Source organism: Camelus bactrianus, chromosome 27, assembly GCF_048773025.1.
Source record: "Camelus bactrianus isolate YW-2024 breed Bactrian camel chromosome 27, ASM4877302v1, whole genome shotgun sequence".
Classification (NCBI taxonomy): domain Eukaryota; kingdom Metazoa; phylum Chordata; class Mammalia; order Artiodactyla; family Camelidae; genus Camelus; species Camelus bactrianus.
In genome coordinates this window covers 15,265,413-15,287,032 of record NC_133565.1, presented here as the reverse complement: position 1 = coordinate 15,287,032, position 21,620 = coordinate 15,265,413, and the positions used below count along the sequence as shown (strand labels likewise).

General features: G+C 41.7%; 1 protein-coding gene across 1 annotated transcript in view; it reads right to left on the bottom strand.

Annotated features, from left to right (window-relative positions):
- The window catches only part of CHSY1 (chondroitin sulfate synthase 1), a 60,975-nt gene that overhangs the window by 28,391 nt on the left and 10,964 nt on the right, over window positions 1-21,620 (bottom strand). Inside the window, exon 2 of the mRNA XM_074354362.1 lies at window positions 16,784-17,279. Within this exon, the coding sequence (XP_074210463.1) occupies window positions 16,784-17,279 (496 nt within the window). The remainder of the gene's footprint in view (window positions 1-16,783; window positions 17,280-21,620) is intronic.

The window sequence follows — 21,620 nt, the reverse complement described above, 5'->3', positions numbered from 1 at the left end:
TCAGGGTATCCGGGGATAGAACATAGCCTATGACAAAACAATCAAACTGTTTTACGAATGCATGAAACTATCTCAGTTAAGGGAGCTGGGGGGAAGGTGCTGACTTAAGCAACAATGGAAATGAGTAAAGACTAAAGGCAAATGGAACCGTACGTAAGCACTGTACTCTAGGTGGTAACGTTTCTCACGGCATACATGTTGACAATTCTGAAAGCACTACACATATATCCTGGAATTGAACAATCAAGCAAAGGGATGGTGGATGGTGACAGCCAGGTCTCTCACTGCTGAAGTGGGAGGGTTACGGTGAAGCAAAGGGAGAAGGCTGGAGTGATCCAGCCGGTACTGATTCCAGCTGGAGACATCAGTATCAGCTCATGTTTGGTCTAATCAGATGCAGGCGGCTATATACAGAAGTATTTACAGATCTGTGTGTGTACACGGGTCACCATCCACGCACCAATGCCCTTGTTCTGTCATAAGAAGGGGCCTAAAAGCAAATGACACCCCAACAGCAACAAGCACACCCCCCGTTGATCTTGATTTCTAACACCATTCTCTAAAAGGAGGAGCCTGGGCTCCTTGAAGAAATGACTGATTCTAGGGCTGGGGCAGGAAATCTACAAGAAGAGCCTGCAGCATCTTCTAGCGCCAGAAAGTAAGAAAGGGAATCCGACTGAAAGAACTCCCAGTGGCCGAACCCGGAACAATGTTAGCAACCGACCAAAGCAGTATGTAACCCAAAATACCCATGAGGCCACAGGGGATATAAATTAGTAACTGAATAAATAATGGCAGAAGAGACACATCTGTGCAGAATTCTAAATAATATACACACACACTGCAACCTCAAGGCCGGGGGGGCATGACTCCCCACGCCTTAAGAGTGGGGGCTGTGCTGAGTGACTTCCTTCCACAGACCACAGGGTGGAAAGGGAAGAAGAGAGTTTTTAGAGGAGAAACCTGACACTCCCTCGGCCAGATGATCAAGGTCACAATCTACAGTGATAAGCCAGGCGATGAGGGACATGTCATGAGACCTCAGGGTCTTCCTCTCAAAAACCCCAACCTCGGTCTAACGTGAGAAATACAGGACCATCCTAATGGGGGACATTTTACAAAATACCTGACCAGCACCGCTCAAAACTGTCAAGGTCGTCACAAACAAGGGAAGCTTGAGAAACTGTCACAGAGCAGAGAAGCCGAAGGGGACAGGGTGACAGAAACAAGGCAGCAAGGAAAAGCCAAGGACATGTGCCTAAAGTACGGCCTTTTCTCTTTCTGCTCACTATTCTGTAATCCACCGAGCCTCACACCAGGGATTCTCAAAGTGTGGTCCCTGGACCAGCAGCATCAGCATCACCTGGAAACCTGTCAGAAATGTGAGCTCTCAGGCTCCACCCCAGGTCAGCTGAGCCCACTCTTGGGATGCGGCTCGGCAATCTGTGTTCTGAAAGGCCCCTCAGGTGGCTCTGGTTTCTGACGCAGGAAGTGGGTGGGGCTTGAGAACCAAGTGATGCTCAGGCTGCTGCGCTGGGGACCACGCTGTTGAGAATTGCTGCTTTGGACAAACCAAACGGTCAGAATGGCCATTCGTTACTGAGCGCTCTAGGTGTGCAGGCACTTAGCACAAGGCACCTGTGAGAACGGTTCCACCACACCCACATCACGAGAGTGCTAATCCCCAGGCCACACCGTCACAGGACGGGATGCTGGAGCCTTTCACCTGCCCTCTTGAGGGGCTATTTTTCTGGGTAACATTCTGTATTTGTCTCCTGAGGCTGCTGTAACCAATTACCACAAACTGGGCTGAAAGTGCCCAGCAGGGCCGTCCGTGTTCCTCCGGGGAGCACTCAGTCCTCACCTCTTGGCTTCTCGTGGCTCCAGGCCGCACAGCTCCAATCTCTGCCTGTCTTCTCCGTGTGTCTGTGTTACGTCCTTTCGCGTCTCTCCCAGAAGGACACTTGTGATGGCATCTGGAACCCATCTGGATAATCCAGGGTAATCTCCTTATCTCAAAATCCTTAGTCTGACTACATCTGCAAAGACTCTTTTTCTAAATAAGGTAATACTGACCAATTTGAGGGACTGGGGCTTGATGCCTTTGGGTGACCATTATTCAACCTGCTACACATACTGTATGTCAGGATGCTATTCAATGGATTTCCCCTATAAAATTATAGCAGAGAATAAAGATTTCTGGCCAAGGATCTGTCAGCTGTTTTCTTTCTACAGGGGTGACCACAGGATAGCATACAAAATCAACTGCAAGTGTGGAATACTGCCAGCTTCTAAACGATCTAAAATTCAACTTACAGTTAACACTCTCATCAAAGCCAGAGCATCCAGGGAACTTGTTTTGGAAGATCCTGATCAGCATCTTTTTTTGAGACTTTTGAGAAATTTTAGGACTAGCTAAAAGATTTCTCAAGAAACTGATCTGGGAATGTTTGCTCTGTTATGTTTATATTGACAATTTCCTAAGAGTAAATCTAGGGACTGGAAATCAAACTTCTCTTCTGTTTGTTCTTTGGTTGAGGTTCACCACTTTAAACCCATTACACCACTGCTTTAAACTAGCCATTTACACTGGCTCAGCAAGAGTTGCAAAGAGAACTGACAGAGTGCAATGAGGTTTAACTGGTGTCAGTAAGATATTGTCTTAAACACATGAGTATGCGAAAAACACCCCACCAAACAAAAGAACATTAAGAACCATGAAAATTTTCCCTTTATCTAAAATTCCTAACAACTGAACTTTATTGGTTATTTTCAAATGAATACTGGCAATATTGATAATAAAAAGTAGAGTGCACTGCATTATACAGAAAAAGAAAACATAATTTCATCAGAGCGAGAACTGCAGGCTCTGAAGTTAGAATGCTTTACCATCTGTACGGCCCTGGATGAGTTAAGTAACCCTGTTTCAGAGAAGAGGAAACAGTCTTGGAGAGCATAGTTTAAAGGAGTTTTCTCTCTGTACTGAAAGAATAAAATATCCTTTAAACCTCACCGTGAAAACATTATTTATTACAAGGTGTAAGTGAATCAATGTTCAATTAAAACTTTCTCCTAAAATTAACAGTGATTTCTGCCAAGTTAAGCACCCACTCGCAAACCATACTGATCTATCAGAATTATTACAAAATGACTTAGCTCGCCTGGTGATCAGCAAGCTCTCCATCAATCAGGAGTTTTATGGGCCAAAAATTATACCAGGAAGGCTGAGCCCCTGGTCCATTTCTCTATCAATTTCTAAGGGTTGTGACGTGATTCTATGATGACGTGTCATTCTATGGAGTGGCTTATCTTTTTAAAAATAAGCACAATCATGCAGTTTGAAATCAATGTAAGTGCATGTTCAATTTTATGATGAATAAAACCTCTATAACACAGGGCCACAAGCCTCAGAGCTTACTACTCCAAGCAAACAGTATTTGGCTTCTGACCAGGTGCTGACCACCCATCACCTGTGGTCCACTGGTCCTTAGGCTGCACCTGGGGTTTATCAGTTTTAAGTACTATTCCACATACCAGTCGTCAGCAGATAAAAAAGTCCTTCATCGTTATGCCAGCACACCTCCCACCCCGTCTACCAATGTCAGGAAGTTCTCTTTTTAAAGAAGATAATGTTCACTCTTGATAAAAATCTCCCACATAACCACCTTCCAAGCCAACTGTAACAAGTGCCAAATGGTCGGTGTTTAAACATTGCAGGTTCAAACTATGCAAACATCCATCAAAGGTAAGGTCTTCTTCTCATTTCACTGGCCTCCCCTGCTCAGTCTCCTCTGCTGGATCCCTCTCCATCTCTGACTTCTAACCCCTGGCAGCCTCTGGGCTCAGCCCTAGGCCCCTTCTTCTATCTCCATTACCTCCCTAGGTGATGTCACCTGTCCTTTGGCTTTAAATAACATCTAGATGCAGATGACCCACATTTGTATCTCTAGCCTGAACTTCTCCATCCCTCAGTGGCTCAGGCCACTTTTCTCTCCCCACCTCTTATCCCTCAACGAGTCCCATCAGTGCTATCTTCAAAATTCATCCACAATCTAACCACCTCTCCCTACTCCAATGCTACCACCCTGGGCCAAGCTACCCTTCCTCTTCCTGAGTTACTACACATGCCTGCTCACCAATCTCCTTGCTCCCACTCTTGCTCCCCTGCAGTTTCTTCTCTGTCCACAAACCACAGAGGTCCTTTTGAAATATCAGCTCCCCAAATTCCTCTACCCTCAACCTCCAGTGGCTTCCCAGCTCAGAACCCAGAGCCCTTAACTTGGACAGGCCTTACAGGATCTGGTCTCTCTCGCTCATATGCTCCAGCCACCCGGCCCCCTTGCTGTCCTAATCAAGCACACAATTCCCTGCCCTAGGGCCTTTGCACACCTCAGTCCTACCACTGGAAATGACCCTCCCTGGATATAACAAGGTTCGCTTCTCACTCTCTCATCTAGCATAGCATTCCCCCACACTCCATCACTCTATCCCTTTACCACGCTTGTATATCTTTAGATGGCTTAGCACCACCTGCCAGTATATATTTGTCCCTTTATTCTCTGATGTCCCCGTGGAGAAGTAAATGTGTCATGAGCGCAGGCTGTGCTGTACTCCCTGCCGCAGTCTGTGTCTAGAACAGGGCCTGCTACAAAGCAGCCATGCAAACAGAACTAAATCAATCATTTAAAAAATTTTTAATTATGTTTGCATCATCTCGGCTACCATGTCCACCTGAGCCTAATAAAACCACCAGAATTCTGAGTTATTACAGAATCAATTTATAAAAACCTAAAAAGCAAACAGGTATTCCTTGGGTGGTAAAAAAGAATTAAGAATGGATTCATCCTTCTGCCTACAATAAACCACATCGTGATAAACAAAAATAAGCTTTATGTCTTTAAATGAGTGTTCCTGGTGAAGAGGAATGAACAGATGTTAACATGTATGAAAGGGAAAACAGCACCTACAGTATTTTAAAAATACCTCTGAAAATAAGTGCCAGACATCAAAAGAAGTAACTCCGCACTGATTTATGCCTGCAAGGGTTCACTGAGAGAAAACACAGAGACAGAACACTGCAGGGTTAACCATAGCGACGTTAGCAAGAGTGCTAGCGTTAAATTGCTGAGTGAATGCTGAAAGCTTCTTTTTAGCCAGGGAAAACTTTTGCTGTAACAGTACCATTACAAATTTCTTACAGTAATAACACGGTACATTATAAGCTTGCTCGAATGATAAGCTCTTTATGAAGGTTAAAAGTCTGCGGCCCTCTCAAACAAAGGCCTTTCTGTCCTGGATTTCCTAGAAGTCAGTAAGCTAAAAATCACATCCTGCATGATACCCACTTAGACCCACAGAAGAGCCAGTCTTCTGCGGCTTCACCCGGCTCCCCAGGGCACTGAGCAGTCAATGGGATACAGAGGCAGAGACAGCAAGCTCGCTTCTGTGTCCAATTAGATCATCTCTGGGTTCTCTCTGCTTTTTATTTTGAAACAATTTCAGATTTACAGCAGAGCTGGAAAGGCAGCAGAGAGAGTTCCCATCTCTTCACCCTGCTTCCTTCAGTGCTAACATCTTGTGTAGCTAAGCGACACATCTCAAAACTAAGAAAGTAACATTAATACAACACTATTAACTGAACTATAGACTTTATTCAGATGTCATTAGTTTTTCCGCTAATGTCCCTTTTCTCTTCCAACCCAGGACCTCACAATGCATTCAGTCATCACGTCTCCTTGGTTCCTTCCATCTGGGGACAGTTCCTCAGCCTTTCCTCGCTTTTCGTGACCGTGGCACTTCTGAAAAGTGCTGGCCAGGTGTTCTGTCTCTCAACCTGGGCCCATCCGTTGTTTCCTCGTGACTAGAATGGAGTTACAGCTTTGGGGGAGCACTCAGGCGGACGTGACGATCCTCAACCCAGCCCATGCCGTCCCGTCTGGGAGTGCATGAATATAAACACGGCTTAATACTGCTGATGGGAAGGTGGTGTCCGCCAGATTTGTCTACTATAAAGTTATTATTTTTCCCATTCCCTACTGCATTCATTTAAAAAGAGTCACCAAGTCCAGCCCACAAGGTGAGGGAAATTAAGTTCCACCTCCAGAAGGGAAGATTATCAAATAATTTGTGAGTTAAAACCATCATAGTGATTAATAAATACACTGTAACCACTTTTTTTAAATTGAAATTTGTCTGATATACAAATCTCAAGTTACGGTTCATGGCAACTAGCAAAAGCAGAGGCTTAAAATAGAAAAAGAAGAAGAAAGCAAACTGAGGCTTGAGAAAGATTTATAACCAGAACACACAAACAGGCATTTGTGAAATCATCAATTGCAGAGACAAAAAGATATTTTAAAATATCATTTAGTTTTAGCTTTAAAGTATTTGTCAGTTTAATATCTGGCCAAAAGTTCTTCGTTTTCATCACTGCATCTAACAGAGCTTCCTCCCCTGTCATTACTCAGGATTTACTGCTGACCAGCACTCATCATCCCTGACTTTTATCTGGCTACACAACTCACTGCAATTAACATGGCTTCGAGGAGAGAAGAAAGGAAGAAACATACAAAGCATGAGCCTATCAAAGAGATAGGATGTGCCAGGTCTGGCTTCCCTACCAGCTGGACTCTACATTCCTTACCAGATAAAGACAAAGGTCTAAACTGCTTTTCTGTCTCCTCCACTACCCAGGACAAAGCTCTGCACAGGACAGGTGCTAAATAAGACGACGCCAATTAACCGAAACAGAACTGCATCCTCTACGCAGTTCTAAAACATCACTGGATCAGGAGAAGTTTTGTGAGGGTATAAACGGCACTGATGGTTCTTAAACACGAGCAAGAACGAGAATCATCAGAGAAGCCTGCGAACAGTGCAGATCATCAGACTACACCTGTCAAGGGGCCAGTTCTGGGTCTGGGCCCGGAAATCTGCTCTGTAACAAACACCTCAGGTGATTCTCTTACAGATGAATCTCCCTTTAAGAAAGAGCAACCTGGTGTAAGACCTACACGTGATGCTACTGCTTAAAGCACACATGTGCGCATGCACACACACCCACAAACAGGAACAGACATACAATTTTCCCACTGAAAGAGGTCCCTACGTCACTCAAGGTTGAGAAACGCTGACTTACAACACACTCCCAAACCTTACGCAGCAGCTTTACCTCTGACTGCTTCTTCCTCAGTCAGACGTCACGTGCATTCTTGCTCGTGTTCCTCATTTGTCACTTTCTGGACATCAGACAGGCTCATCCATTCAAAAAGATAATTAAACGCGGGCATTAAAACCTTTAAAAAGCTTTGCTATTGCCATTCCTAGATCTCTTACAAATCTGATGGGACACCGTCCTGACTGTTCGTAACAATCCAGAAACCCAGCCATCTTCAGAGAAGGGGGAGACCCAGATGACGCAGGCCTCCTCCACACTGTCCGAGCAATTCACCCCACCCCGCTCCAGCCGCCCCCCAGACCCTGCACACTCTCCTGTGTGGCTTATGCTGTTTTCCCCTGGTTTATTGCTGGTTTAAAACTATTATTAGGTAGTGAGGTTATTTTTTCATATAGATCAATCCATTTTCACATACTGATAATATGTTTTTAGAGCTCATTTTACTCTTTCTACCTCAAAATGGCTCATATAACACTTTGACTACAGAGATCCAATTTAAAAGGTAGACTGTCAGCTTATTACAAGAATCAGAGTGATAACATCAATCTTCTCAACTATACAGGAAATGCTCTTCTGCTGTATTTTAAGATAAAGAGGAGGATATATCCATGCCACAATGTCCCCTTGCGCCCGGCGCAGCCCTCCAGCACAGAGGAGAGCAGAGCCTTCCCTTTCTGCACCGCTGCCTCCATCTAGGGCAGTGTCTGGGTTGTGTCCAAATGTAACTGGAAAAATGAATGTGTGTGACTATTGTAACTGATTGGTCGGAGGTCTTTCTAATTTTTAGGGTGCAATTTCCTGACTTCTTAGAGGACACTCAGAGTGATATATCTAATTGTGAAAAGCAAAATTAAAGCTGTGAAGCTAAGGCCACATAATGGATAGTCTCAGTCCTCCGAAACTTCTCTCCTCCACAAGAGCAAAGATAACATGGGCAAAAATTGTTTCAGGCAACCTTTTCAGGACTCTGGATGTTAGCCAAAGGCTTGCAGTAATCCAGGAAGCATTTGTGCAAGAATAACAGTGAAATTTTGGTAAAAACAGTGAGCTCTGTGACATTTTAACTTGTCCTATATTTCCTTTCCTGGATTCCCCAGCAATGTGGTAAGTTTGAAAACCAAGAGTCCACAATCACAGTGAAAACCAGCAGCCTGGCAGCCATGGGAGGGGGCAGAATGAGGCTAGAGCTCCTTCAAAGCCCCATTCCCAGAGAACTGTCATTATCTGACCTGTCTGGTGGTTTCCTAGAAGACCCCACTTGCAAGGCTGTCTTTATTTGCCCTGACCCAGAGCTCTCCCACTGCAAACAACCTCTTGGTGGGGAAGAGAGGAGATACTTGTTAAAAACAATCACAGGCAATTGTTGAGTATCATCTGCCTGGAGAGGAAGAGGAGGCTAACAGGGCAAACAAGGCTAACCAAAAAGCTTAGAGAAAAGCTGGGGTATGAGACGTCCATAAGGGGCTTTGAAAAGCGTTACCGTATTCCTGGAAATCTAGAAGGTCATCTACATGCGTGGGGCTGTGCGCATGCCCAGGGAAGACCTGAGAAGGCACTAAGCTCTCATCTCTGATTGACCTTGAGGCTCTGCACAAGCGGGAAGCAAGGCTAAGGAAGAGCTGAAAACTGCATGGTGAGTGTTGAAGGCAAACACCAACAGGTACACAGAGCCCCCCAGCGAAGACTAGGGAACGTATTTGTTCCAGCACCTAAGGAAATCTCCATGCAATCATTAGCTGACCACTAAGCAAACGAAGGAGAGGTTTTAGTGACCACAAACACAAAAAGAAGACAGACTTACAGAATTAGAGGGGAGGGTATAGCTCAGTGGCAGAGCCGGTGCTTAACCTGCATGAGGTCCTGGGTTCAATCCCCAGTCCCGCCATTAAAGAAATAAATAAGTAAATAAATGAATCTAACTATCTCCCTCCCCTCAAAAAACAAAAACAAACAAAAAATAACACCAGGCTTACAGAGTTAATTCTGCAAAGTCACTAAACAACAGCAACGTCATCAAACCATGGGAAGGGGGCAGAATCTGATTCCCAAAGTTGCTACATTATTTAAAAGGTCCAATTTCCACCAAGAAGTTATGAGACATGCAAAGAAACAAAGTATAAGCAGCCAAAAAAGGGAAACTATAAAGAAGAGCCAAACAGAATTTTTGGAGCTGGAAATTACAGTAACTGAAATGAAAAATTCACAACACATCTGAATAAGTAGAAGAAAGAATGAGCAAACCTAAAGTCAACTGAGATCATCCGATCTGAAGAGTAGAAAGAAAAAGGAATAAAGAAAAACAAACAGAGCCTGAGCATACGTACAATGGCAGTCCCAGAAGAAGAGCAGGCAGAGAAAGGGGCAGAAAGATGACTGAAAGAAATAATGGCTGAAAACTTTCGAACTTTGATGAAAAACAATCTACACACCCAAGAAACTGAACAAACTCCAAGTACAATCATCTCAAGAAGAGCCACATCACAGACACATCACAGCCAAGCTGGTGAAAGCAAGCGAGGATTAAGAAGCAGCAAGAGAAGCAATGCATCACACATGAGGGGTCCTTAATAAGATTAACGGCTGATTTCTCATCAGAACCCACGGATACCAGAAAGCCCCATTCCAAATGCTGAAAGAAAAAGACTGCCAACCAAGAATTCTTCATGAACAAAAGTATCCTGCAAAAGTGAAGGAAAAATTAGGACATTTCTAGATAAACAAAAACTGAGAGAATCTGCCACGGGCAAACGTGCCCCCTGAGAAATATTGAAGGAAGTCTTTCAGATTAAAATGAAAACACTAAACTGTAACTCAAATACACATGAAAAAAGAGCCCAGTAAGGTTAACCACAAAGGTAAATAGAAAAGATGATAGAAATGTAGTTTTTCTGTTTGTAATTCTTTTTTCCTCTAATCTGATTTAAAAGACAACTGCATAAAGCAATAATTATAAATCTGTGCTGATGGGCATGTGATACAGAAAGATGTAATTTGTATGACAATAAGCATCAAGTATTTGGGGGGAGAATGGAGCTATACAGAAGCAAAGATTTTGTATACTATTGTTATTAATTGGTCTTAATTTGAATTAGATTATCGTCAGTTAATGTGTTAACTGTAACACTCAGAGTGACTTCTAAGAAAATAACTAAAAATAAGGTAAAAGAAATGACAAGAGTGAAAATGTACAGAAAATATGTATTTAATACAAAAGAAAGCAGTGTAGAGGAACAGAAAAGACATGACATAGAAAACACACAGCAAAATGACAGATGTCAACCCTATCAGTAATGACATTAAATGTAAATGGATTCAACACTCCAATTAAATGGTAGAATCAGCAGAATGGATTAAAAAATGATCTAACTATAGCCTTCTACAAGACACACTTTAGATTCAAAGACACAAATAGGCTACAAGCAAAAGGATGGAAAAAGATATGCAAAAGTAACCAAAAGAATGCTGGACACAAATGACAAATGCTGGAGAGGCTGTGGAGAAAACGGGACCCTCCTACACTGCTGGTAGGAATGTAGTTTGGTGCAGCCACTGTGGAAAACAGTATGGAGATTCCTCAAAAGACTAGGAATAGACTTACCATATGACCCAGGAATCTCACTCTTGGGCTTATATCCAGAAGGAACCCTACTTCAAAAAGACACCTGCACCCCAATGTTCATAGCAGCACTATTTACAACAGCCAAGACATGGAAACAGCCTAAATGTCCATAAGAAGATGACTGGATAAAGAAGAAGTGGTATATTTATACAATGGAATACTACTCAGCCATAAAAAATGACAGCATAACGCCATTTGCAGCAACATGGATGTCCCTGGAGAATGTCATTCTAAGTGAAGTAAGCCAGAAAGAGAAAGAAAAATACCATGAGATCGCTCATATGTGGAATCTAAAAAAAAAAAAATACAAAACAGAAACAGACTCATAGACATAGAATACAAACTTGTGGTTGCCAAGGGGGAGGGGGGTGGGAAGGGATAGACTGGGAGTTCAAAATTTGTAGATACTGACAGGCATATGTAGACTAGATAAACAAGATTATACTGTATAGCATAGGGAAATGTATACAAGATCTTGTGGTAGCTCACAGTAAAAAAAAAAGTGACAATGAATATTTATGTATGTTCATGTATAAATGGAGAACTGTGCTCTACACTGGAATTTGACACAACATTGTAAAATGATTATAATTCAATAAAAAATATTAAAAAAAAAAAAAGAACACTGGAGTAGTTATACTAATATTAGACAAAACAGACTAAGACCAAAATTGTTCCTAAAGACAATTTTTATAACGATAGAAGGGGTCATCAATCAGGAAGATGTAACAGTTATAAAAACAAATGCACCTAACAACAGAGCCCCACAATACACGAGGCTAAAACTGACATAATAGAAGGGAGAAACAGACAATTCAACAGTAATATTGGAGATTTCAACATCCCACTTTTTAAATAATGAATAGAACTAGCCAGACAGACAAGGAAAGAGAAGACTTGATCAACATAAAAACCAACTAGACCTAACAGACGTCCACACAGCAGTCCACACAACAGGAGCAGAACACACACTCTTCTCCAGTGCAAAGGGAACATTCTCCAAGGTGGGCCAAATGTGAGGCCATAAAAAAGTCTCAATACATTTTTAAAAATTGGAAATAATACAAATAATACAAAGTATGTCCTCCAACCGCATGGAACGAAATTAGAAAGAAATCAGTAACACAATGGTTGGCCTCAGACTGCTGTCTGGTCCTGGTCTCACTTTCTCTTCTCAGTTCTCCTTTCCACTCAGTACTGATACAGTCTTTACATAATAGCCTTCTTTTTTGGGGTGGTAATTTGCCCTTCTAATCTATTAGGGGCTTGGAAACTGAACCACCAAACTGGCAGAACAAGAGAATGAGGCTCAGGCAGCATCAGCGCTCAGGATTGAAGCATCTATTCTAGTCACTTAGAGGGCTGCCTGGTTCTTGGAATGGCACCCCCATAACACAAATCCACTTACCACAACTAGCAGTTAACACATTTCTTCTGCGATTAAAGAAAAAAAAAATCCCAAGCTTCTAACGTAAGGATGTTCAATACTCCTTTGAAAGCCAGTTAGCTAATAAGGAACAACTTCTCCTTTTACATATTTTGCTCTAAACTCCCAATTTCCTTGGTGATATACCTCTCTATTAAAAGAACATCATAGATCTTACCCTCCCCTGTACTGTTTTATATTTAAAATCAGCATCATAGGGTTTTACACTTTTAAGTTTTTTCAACTTTTTCACAAACACACGTTTTTGTCTCTTCAACTAGACTACAGTCCTTGAGGCAGAGAAAAAGACCATTCACGTTTCCTTCTTCTTTTGCGATCTCCTGCCAGTTCAGAAGGCAGTACCGGGCCCATTAACGGTCCCTTAACAAATACTTACTGGTTAACTCATAGCGTCCCGACTGGTCCTGGTACGCTGGTATATCCCAAACAGTTCTAGACGCGCCAAGATAACAATCCTTTCAGGTCTGGAGGGGGCGGGGGAAGAGGACAGGGGTTGGGGCGCAGGGGCCTTTTCGGGGCAGTCACCGCAATACATGTGCCATGGTATGAAAAAGGTTGGGAAACGCTGGATAAATGACTGGTGAGAAACACTGCTGAAAAGAACTGGAAATAGCCTGAATGTCTGTAACACAGATGAAGCTCTTTATGTTCCAAATGGAAAATCTTCCAAGACATGGAACTGAAAACCAGCAAGATGTGCACAGGATGTAAAGCGTGCTACGGTTCATACGCAAGGGGGAAGATACACAATCTTAACTGCCTATGTATGCATAAGGTCTGTCTGTAAAGATGCACTACAGGAGCTGCCTCATGAGGGAACCCAGTGGCTGTAGACAGAGGTGGGAAGACTTACCCCTATAAACCATTTGCACTTCTCAGTTTTGAACCATGTGACAGCATTAGCTATTTAAAATTTTTTTTTTTAATTTTGGTAGCCGAATCTATCTATGCCTATTACTAACTTTCATTAGTAACAATTATTTTCTACTCCAGACATTCATTACTAGTCAAACATCGAGTCAGAATAATAAAAGCAAGATCTGGATGCTGGCTACCCAGCTGTGTCCAGTTTGTGAAAATCCACTGAGCTCTACACTTATAGATACATGTACTTCAATAAGAAGTTAAAAATATGAATACATTACTTACGTCAATTTTCTTTTTTCTCCCTCTTATTAAGAGAGTAGCATAATATTTCATATATTTGCCTAAATAAAAATTTCCAAAAATTTCAATAATGGTTCTCAAAAAAATAAAAAACTTGGCATAACTTGAGTTAATAATGCTGACCCCGTGTGACAAGGGGAAACCAGGCTTGCCAGGTCCTCCTTCCTCTTTTCCAGCTGTATTAAGGGCCTCAAGCCCCACTCTCTCTGCTGCTGGGTCCTCAGAGTAGGCAGTTTTAATAAGCCTTGAAGAGCGTTACTAAAAACTGTCTACTGGTTTACCATATTGCAGTCACATTTTTCCATTATAAAAATGAAGCTTTTAAAGCCACTTAACGAAAATCCCAAGGTCATAAAAGACAAAGAAAGAGGCTGTGCAAACGTTCCAGATTAAAGGAGGCTAGAGACATGACAGCCAAATGCAGTACCTGACCCCAGGCTGAAGCCTGTGATGGAGAAGGAAGAGCTGCTATCGGGACTTCAGTGGGTCTGCAGAAGTTAGATTAAATTTACTTAAGCTGTACTGTGGTGGTTGGCTTTTCCTATTCTTAGTTAAAATACATTAATGTTATTTAAAGCGAAGGGCCACAAAGTAAACTACCTGCCCTAAAGTAGTGGTGGGTTAAGTCTACATCTCGGGGGGGGGGGGGCACACTCAGAACACAAGCAAATGATAGTGCAAATGGAGTAAAACCTTAACAGGTTACTCTACGTATAGTGTGTATGGATGTTCTTTGTCCTTTGCGGTTTTTTTTTTTTCAATCTCTGTAATGTTTCTGTGAAATTAAAATGATTTCCAAATAAAGTTTTTAAAGTCATGTATTAATAATTAACCACCAATAATAATCAAAACAAGCTCAGAAATGAATTTGGATTTTGATTATGACAGCTGTTTCTGAGGATCCACTTTAATTATGTAAGTGTAATCCCAAGGTATTATTTCGACTTGCAAAAAAAAAAAAAATTACACCTTCTGGCTAGGTTTATAATAGAGCTAAATAAGTACCTTCCAAGACCCAAAGCTTAACTTAATTGTCTTTAACATAAGACTCCACCTCAATAATTTCTCGTAATGTGAGCCTTAATGGAGAAGCTAGATTTACAGGAAGTTTAATAGAAGTTCCTCATGCACAAGAGGGATTAATCTTGCCTGAGTGGTGAACACAATGATAAATCCTAATGACAACTTAGGTTAGAAGCACTTAAAGCCCGACAAAAAAAAAAAAAAATTAAGAAAAGAAACAGAAGAGAAATTAAAGAGTTAATAAAATGGTAAATGTCCCGACAGATTTTTAAAAAATGATTAACGATGAAGAACTACACGTGAAAGGCAAAACTTTAAATTTACAGAAAAATATATAGAAAACTCCTGTGACCCCAAGGAACGGAAGAATGTCCCAAGACAGAAAAAGCACAAACTGCATGGGAAAAGAGTAACAAATGAGACTGCACTTAGATACGACAATCTGCATATAATAAAAATGCCAATTTAAAGTGAAAAGACAAGCCACTCTCTGGGAGAAGATATTCTCCCACAGAAGGACAGTCGTCTGGTACATGCCGGGTGGAGAGCAAGCCAGCAGCATCCAGGAAAAACCCTGGTCATTGGGCACTTAGAGGAACGCAAAGCAGCAGGGACAGCAGGAGAAGCTGACTCGAGAGATCCTGGGCAGGGCCAGGGAGTGACCCAGGGCAGGAGCTTCCTCCCTGACCAGATCCCTTTAGCTAATAAGGTCATTTACCAGATGCATCGAGTCTAAGCAACAGCTCCAAGCGTGCAGACAGGACGATTCCCAGAACGCCGACGTCGGGCCTTAGAAAACGTGGGCGATTACATCATAATAAAGGGAAACAATCTCAAAACTGTCTCCCAACCCCTAAGTCCCCAGGACAAAACTTTCTCACTCTATCTTGGCGAAACGCTAGGTCAAAGTCCTTGATAAACTCAAGATACTGGCTCTGCTGGTATCTCTCTGGCAACATATACAATCTAACAGCAGCGTATTACTCAGACACAGAGGTTTAAAAATTCTCTCTCAAAGGCAGGCCTACCCTTTACAGTTCCAGCAGGAAGGCCAGCTTTTCAGGGATGGAGGCAGCATAAGCCACTCCAAAATATTCAAGGCATCACACATTTTAACCATAATGAAACACGTAAAGGTTAAAACTAACTAAAGACGGGGAAAATGCAGGAATACTGCCAGTTGTATTTTGCTTAAAACTGCACAAAATCCCCAAACAGCTTTCCCAGTAGCAAAAATCCATGACAAGAGAATTCTCCCCTAGATCCAGTAAGCAATGGCCCGTGTGCAGGGGGGCACACACAGAGATCAGAGGGTTTGCTCAGATCACATTTGCGCTCTAAAATGTATCTTTTATAATTAGAAACTACATGTAGACTACTTCCTGTACACTTGAAAACGTCCACTTCCCTATAAGTTCAAATGAAAAAAATAGTGATTAAGAGACATTTAAAAGCAAGTCTGGGGAAAAGCCAAGTACAGGCAAGAATTCCATTTCTTCACACGAGCACTTAAGAAAACTAACTCAGGAGAAACGCTAACAGTTTACATCTGAAAACGAGTTTCTCTTTCTTGGAAAAAGGTCTAACAATTCCCTCGGCTCCTCACAACTATCGGTAGTTTATCAATCTAAACATGACACAACCTAAATAATTTTTTCCATTCTGACTAATATCACATCCTGCAACTGCAGGCAAGCGGGGCATATCTGCCAATAAAAACAAAAGTCAAAAAAGCTAACTCATTTTCTCCAGAACTATTAAAGAGAAAACATCTCTAAGTAGGTTTCCTTCAAAAATTTGCATGTATGTGTCAAAATAACTCAGAAATTGACTATTCTGAAACGAACAACTATATTACAAATTACAGACCATAATAACTCTCTAAAAAAGTCAAAGTTTAATAAATGCAAAGCCGAATACTATTGGCTTTTTCACATCATTACTCATTTTATGAATTCAAAACATGTAAGTTTCTAAACCGTGTGGGTCAACATGACCAGATGAGGCCTCCGGGAGAAAGGGACATTTGCAATCACATCTGCAAAATCAGATGAGATGAATTTTTCTGAAAAATCATGAAAACATCACTGTGACCTGCAGCAAACCTTTTCTTTGGGTCCCGAATACCATTATTTATTAACTGAGGTATTAGGACAAATGTACACAAGGCATGTTCTAAAAACCAAGAGAAAAGGTATTAAGAGGGAATTCAAATTAAAAGAACCAAGTAAAAAAATGTATAATAACTTAAGACCAATTTTTAAGCCTCAGAGAGGATAGTATCACTCATGGTTTCCTACGACTAGTCCAGAACTAATGACAAAAGTAACAGATTTTCTTCTGTTCTTACCTCATAAGACCAGACACACTGCACCCCAGCAAACCTCCGGACACACCTTCCCACCTCCACATCCTCGTGGGTCGTGTACATTTCCCGGAGGCACTTGCCAATGTGAGGTACCATTCTCCGGAGAACCTCCCGGCTCATGATCACACCAGGGCCCCCCATGCAGAAGTTCTCGCCAGGTTCCAGAGCCAGTTTCCCCATTTCCTCCGTGGTGCCCAGTCCCGTCTGTCCGAGAAAGAGGGGTTCACTGCTATTCAAACTCCTCAGAAAATTCTCCAGACGGTCTCCTTTGATGTAAACATCGTCATCTGCTCTCATAAACCATTCATATTTGTCCAAGTAGTGGTCATGCATGTACTTGAGCATCATGAAAGACTTCTTCTGGGGTGGGTAGGAGTCGTCCACGCCCCGCAGTGGCACTACTGGAATCGGGATCGATGTGTCTGAACCCTCACTAGAGAAGAATTCGACTTTCCCAGGAATTGTCTTGGACCATGTTCTGGAATTAAAATAAACATCAGCGAGAGAACAGTTTATTCCAAGCATCCCATTTCCAGAAATTCCTATATCTACTCATGTTGAATCACTGCACATTCAAAAGGCTAATAAAAAGCTACTTGATCTGCTTACTTCCTCTTAACGGAAACCCACGTTACCGGGTATTGCAAAGTCTTAATTCATTTTCAAAAGAACCCCAACAACAACAACAAAAAATGATGATGTGTTAACATATTTCCAGGACAACTATGTTTCAGCTATGGCTGAAAACCAAATTGTCAGGGCACCAAGACTAAACATTCAGGTTAATTTTTTGATATTATCAACTCCTTATCTACAAATTTCTGGGCTCTGTAAAACCAAAAATTAAAAAATAAAATTGTTCATTGGATGCTTTTTCTTTGAATGCTCGTCAAGTGCCAGGTATGTGCCAGGCCACAGGGATGAGTGGTGAGCAAAATGCAGACCCTGCAGCTGCCATGGAGCTGCCACGAGGAGGGCCAGACATTAACCCACGAGTCCCACCAGCGCACACCTCATCGTGAATGAAGACAAGTGCTCTGAAAGCCAGGCGTGCAAACAAAGAATGCAAACCAGACCCGGAGCAGAGAAAGCTTCCCCAAGATGAGGTGAACGCCAGGGACAAGAAGCAGAAATGGATGGAGTGCAGCGTGCGGCAGGGGGGGGGCTGTTGTGAGGGGGCTGGGGGAGACTGCAGGGCCTGGCAGACCCCCAGAGATGGGGCCCTGATCCCTGATGCTTCCAAGCCACAACAAGCCACTGAAGTCAAGGTGAAGGGCCATGTATTCTCAATTACAAGAGTTTAAAGGGGAATTTGCTCATCTCATTGCCAGAGGAATCAGTGGTCAATTCAGAGGAAACAGAGTGAAGAATCTCGCTGCCAAACAACCGCCTTAAGGCCATCAGGCCGCATTTTTCCTGATACCTTCTTATGCTGTGTATTGAGAGCTGATGTAGTCTAGCCACAAAAATGCATTTATATACAGACAGCTCCTGGGAAAAACACAGAGAATAAATGAAGTAGTACATTTAGCCTTAATGCAATCAAAAAAGCACAGTTCCCAGATGATGGCCTCCCCAATGTATTTTTATCTTACTTAACTGTTACAACTGTATTTCTTACAGTGAAAAGTGACATGAAGGACCAACAAAAAGCATACCTATCTTCACTATGTAAACCTTAGGAGAGAAACACCTGAAAAGATACACCAACCTCTGGGGAACAGGTACAGAAGTAGGGAAATGGGGAGGGGCTGGGATTAGGTAAAGATGACTTTCACTTTTTATTCCAAGTAGCTCTATATTGGGGGAAACTTTTATAAACATGATACTACTTTTTTGAGAAAAAATTTAACTGTGATAAAATATGTATAACTTAAAATTGATCATTTTAACCATTTTAAAATAAAGTATGATGTTCAATGGCATGAAGTCATTCACACTGTCCTGCAATCATCACTACAATCCATCTCCAGAACTTTTTCATCTTGCAAAACTAAATTTCTGAAGCATGGCAACACTCCGGTAATTTTAAATACAACTTACAATGAAATACTCAAAAAAATAATCACTGGCTTTTAATTCTCTTCCTAACCCAAATATAAGGAATACAAAATGACTTCAAACTTATCCAAGCAGAGGAAAAATTCAATGAGACTGAGCTTTTGTCAAACATGCTTCTGAAAAAGTCTGAGGATTAAATATCTATCAATTTCCTCAACTCTAGGATGGTCATTATAAGATGCATCACTGTTTTATGTACCAGTAACAAAGAAGAAAACACAGGCATACCTTGTTTTACTGCACTTCACAAATACTGCATTTTTTCCTTTAAACAAATTGGAGGTTTGTGGTAGCCGTGCATGGAACAAGCACCACTTCTTCTAACAGCATTTGCTCACTTCATGTCTGTGTGTCACACTCTGGTAATTCTAGGAATATTTCAAGCTTTTTCGGTACTATTATATTTGTTATGGTGATCTTTGATGTGACTACTGCAAAAAGAGTCCCACTTGCTGAAGGCTCAGATGATGGTTAGCTTTTTTAGCAATGAAAGTATTTTTTAAACAACATATGTACGTTGCTTTTTAAACATAATGTTATCGCATACTTAACAGACTACAGTATAGCCTAAATGTAACTTTTATATGCACTGGGAAGCCAAAAAAATTTGTGTGACTTGCTTTCTTGAGATAACTTGCTTTTTTTGAGGCAATCTGGAACTCCCACAATATCTCTGAGGTATGCCTGTGTAGCCAATCACAATCACATCATGCCAGCAACTGTAAAATGCATCTTCGTTTCAGAAGTGTTAACATGTGAGAAAAAAAAATGCACATCTTAGAGTGGATGTTACACAGTAGCTGTCACGTTTCTCCCTTAATGCCCTGGGTTTAAAATGGACCTACGGAGTCTTAGGCTACTTTCAGAACTCTTAAAGAAGAATTTGACACATACGAAACCCGAAGGCACTACACATGCTGTAGTGGGTACTTTACTTCATTTTTACAAAGGATATATGCTCCTGAAAAAAAAGATGTAAACATAGTAGGAACAGGGCAATTAATTTAAAGAGAAATCAATCCCCGCCATAAAGAGAAAAGTCCATTTTAAAATGGGAATGAACCCCACCTACAATAAACCGTATGATAACCTAAGCACACTCTTCTGACACAGGAACATCATAGACATATCCCAGCCTGGGGAAGTCGGCGATGATGACGTTGTACCGAGAGAAAACCCCTCATCCAAGTCAAGGAGCCCCTGACTCCTCCCTTTATGCAGAAACGACTTTTGTCTGGCAGTCACAGCAATTTTTGAAAGACGTGAGTAATTTTAGTGCTTGGCACGTAATAGAGATCAATAAATACTGCTCATCCACGCGAAATAAGTGACTTAAAGACGCCATGTGTTGAGTGTATGCAAAAGGGCAGAAATTTTTGTCTCGTATCTTTGAGAAATTTCCAGGTAAGCACTAAGACCTACCATTTTTACAGGCAAAGAAACCAACATAATGAAAACACAACAGGAATACACAGAGTAAGAGGTAAAATCTACAGGAATGCTAGAGTTGAAACTTACTACCACTCGTGGTACTTCTGAAATATAAATTTAATGCTAAATAATCTAGAGGATCTTACAATTGATTTTAAGAGAATAGTGAATAAAATCAACTTAACTTTAGCTTCTACCCAACCGCTTCAGTGATTAATAAAACAGAACAAGTTCAAAGTAGTACTAAAGTAGCCAACCCCAGAAGCCATTGAACTATGGAAGCACCATGGTATTACTGAGAGCTTGGGGTTGGGGAGACACACCTGCCTTCAGAGGAACAAGCTGCTGGGAAGACAATACAGTGTTTGATCCTTAAGAGCATGGACTCCGGAATCAGGCTGCTGGGGTGAGAACCCTGGCTTCACGCTGGGTGACTTACTCTGTGTTTCTCCCTCCTGATCTGTAAAGTGGGGATAATATTAGTACCTGCCTTACAGGGTTGTGGTGAGGGTGAAATGGATTACGATATCCAAAGTGCTTAGAAGTCCGCTTGGCATGAGGCAAGCATTACTAAGTGTGACTTACTAGGGAAGATAAGAGTTTGCAAGTAAAATAGGGTATTGAAAGAAAAAAACAAGGGAGACAGGAAAGTGTGGGCCGAACTTGAATCGTCAGTCTCAAGATGACACATCTGAGTGAAGGCACTAGGAAAAATGCTGCTTCTCTGATTTCTGGCTAAAATCCTGACACTCAAGCTATATAAGAGAATTCTATTTTACTATCACTCTCAAGACAATGTCAGTCTAAAAGACCTTAAAAGTGTTTTCACTTAAAAACACTAGAATCTTGCATAGTAGACTGAGGATCAAAATTCATCTTGTCCGGCCCTGTTTCCTACGTGCCATGCCAGAGAGAATACAGTGATGGAAGCAGCAGTGGTACCACCATCACTGATGCGATTTAATACCTAAACTGTAACTTGAAATGGTGCAATTCGTCCAAGAAGAGAAACCAATTAATTTTAAAAACAGACAATCTAACCTCAAACCATCCTTAAAAGCCTCTCTGCAGTTTTACAGTCACTCCACCCAATTATTATCTTTTTCTTTTTTAGGTAAGCCAGGGAAAAACCTCATGTTGCCCTTTTCTGTTCTTAAATGACTGGTGATTTGGGGAAAATCTCTCTATGTAAAGTTTTGGTAAATCCTCCAATCTTAAGAAATTAGGATCTTTTTACTCAGGGTACCTTGAGCTTAAATGGCTCCATTAAGTTCAAGAGTTCTGGAACATGAATCACGAGTCACCATCCCCGGGTAACCAGGGGGAG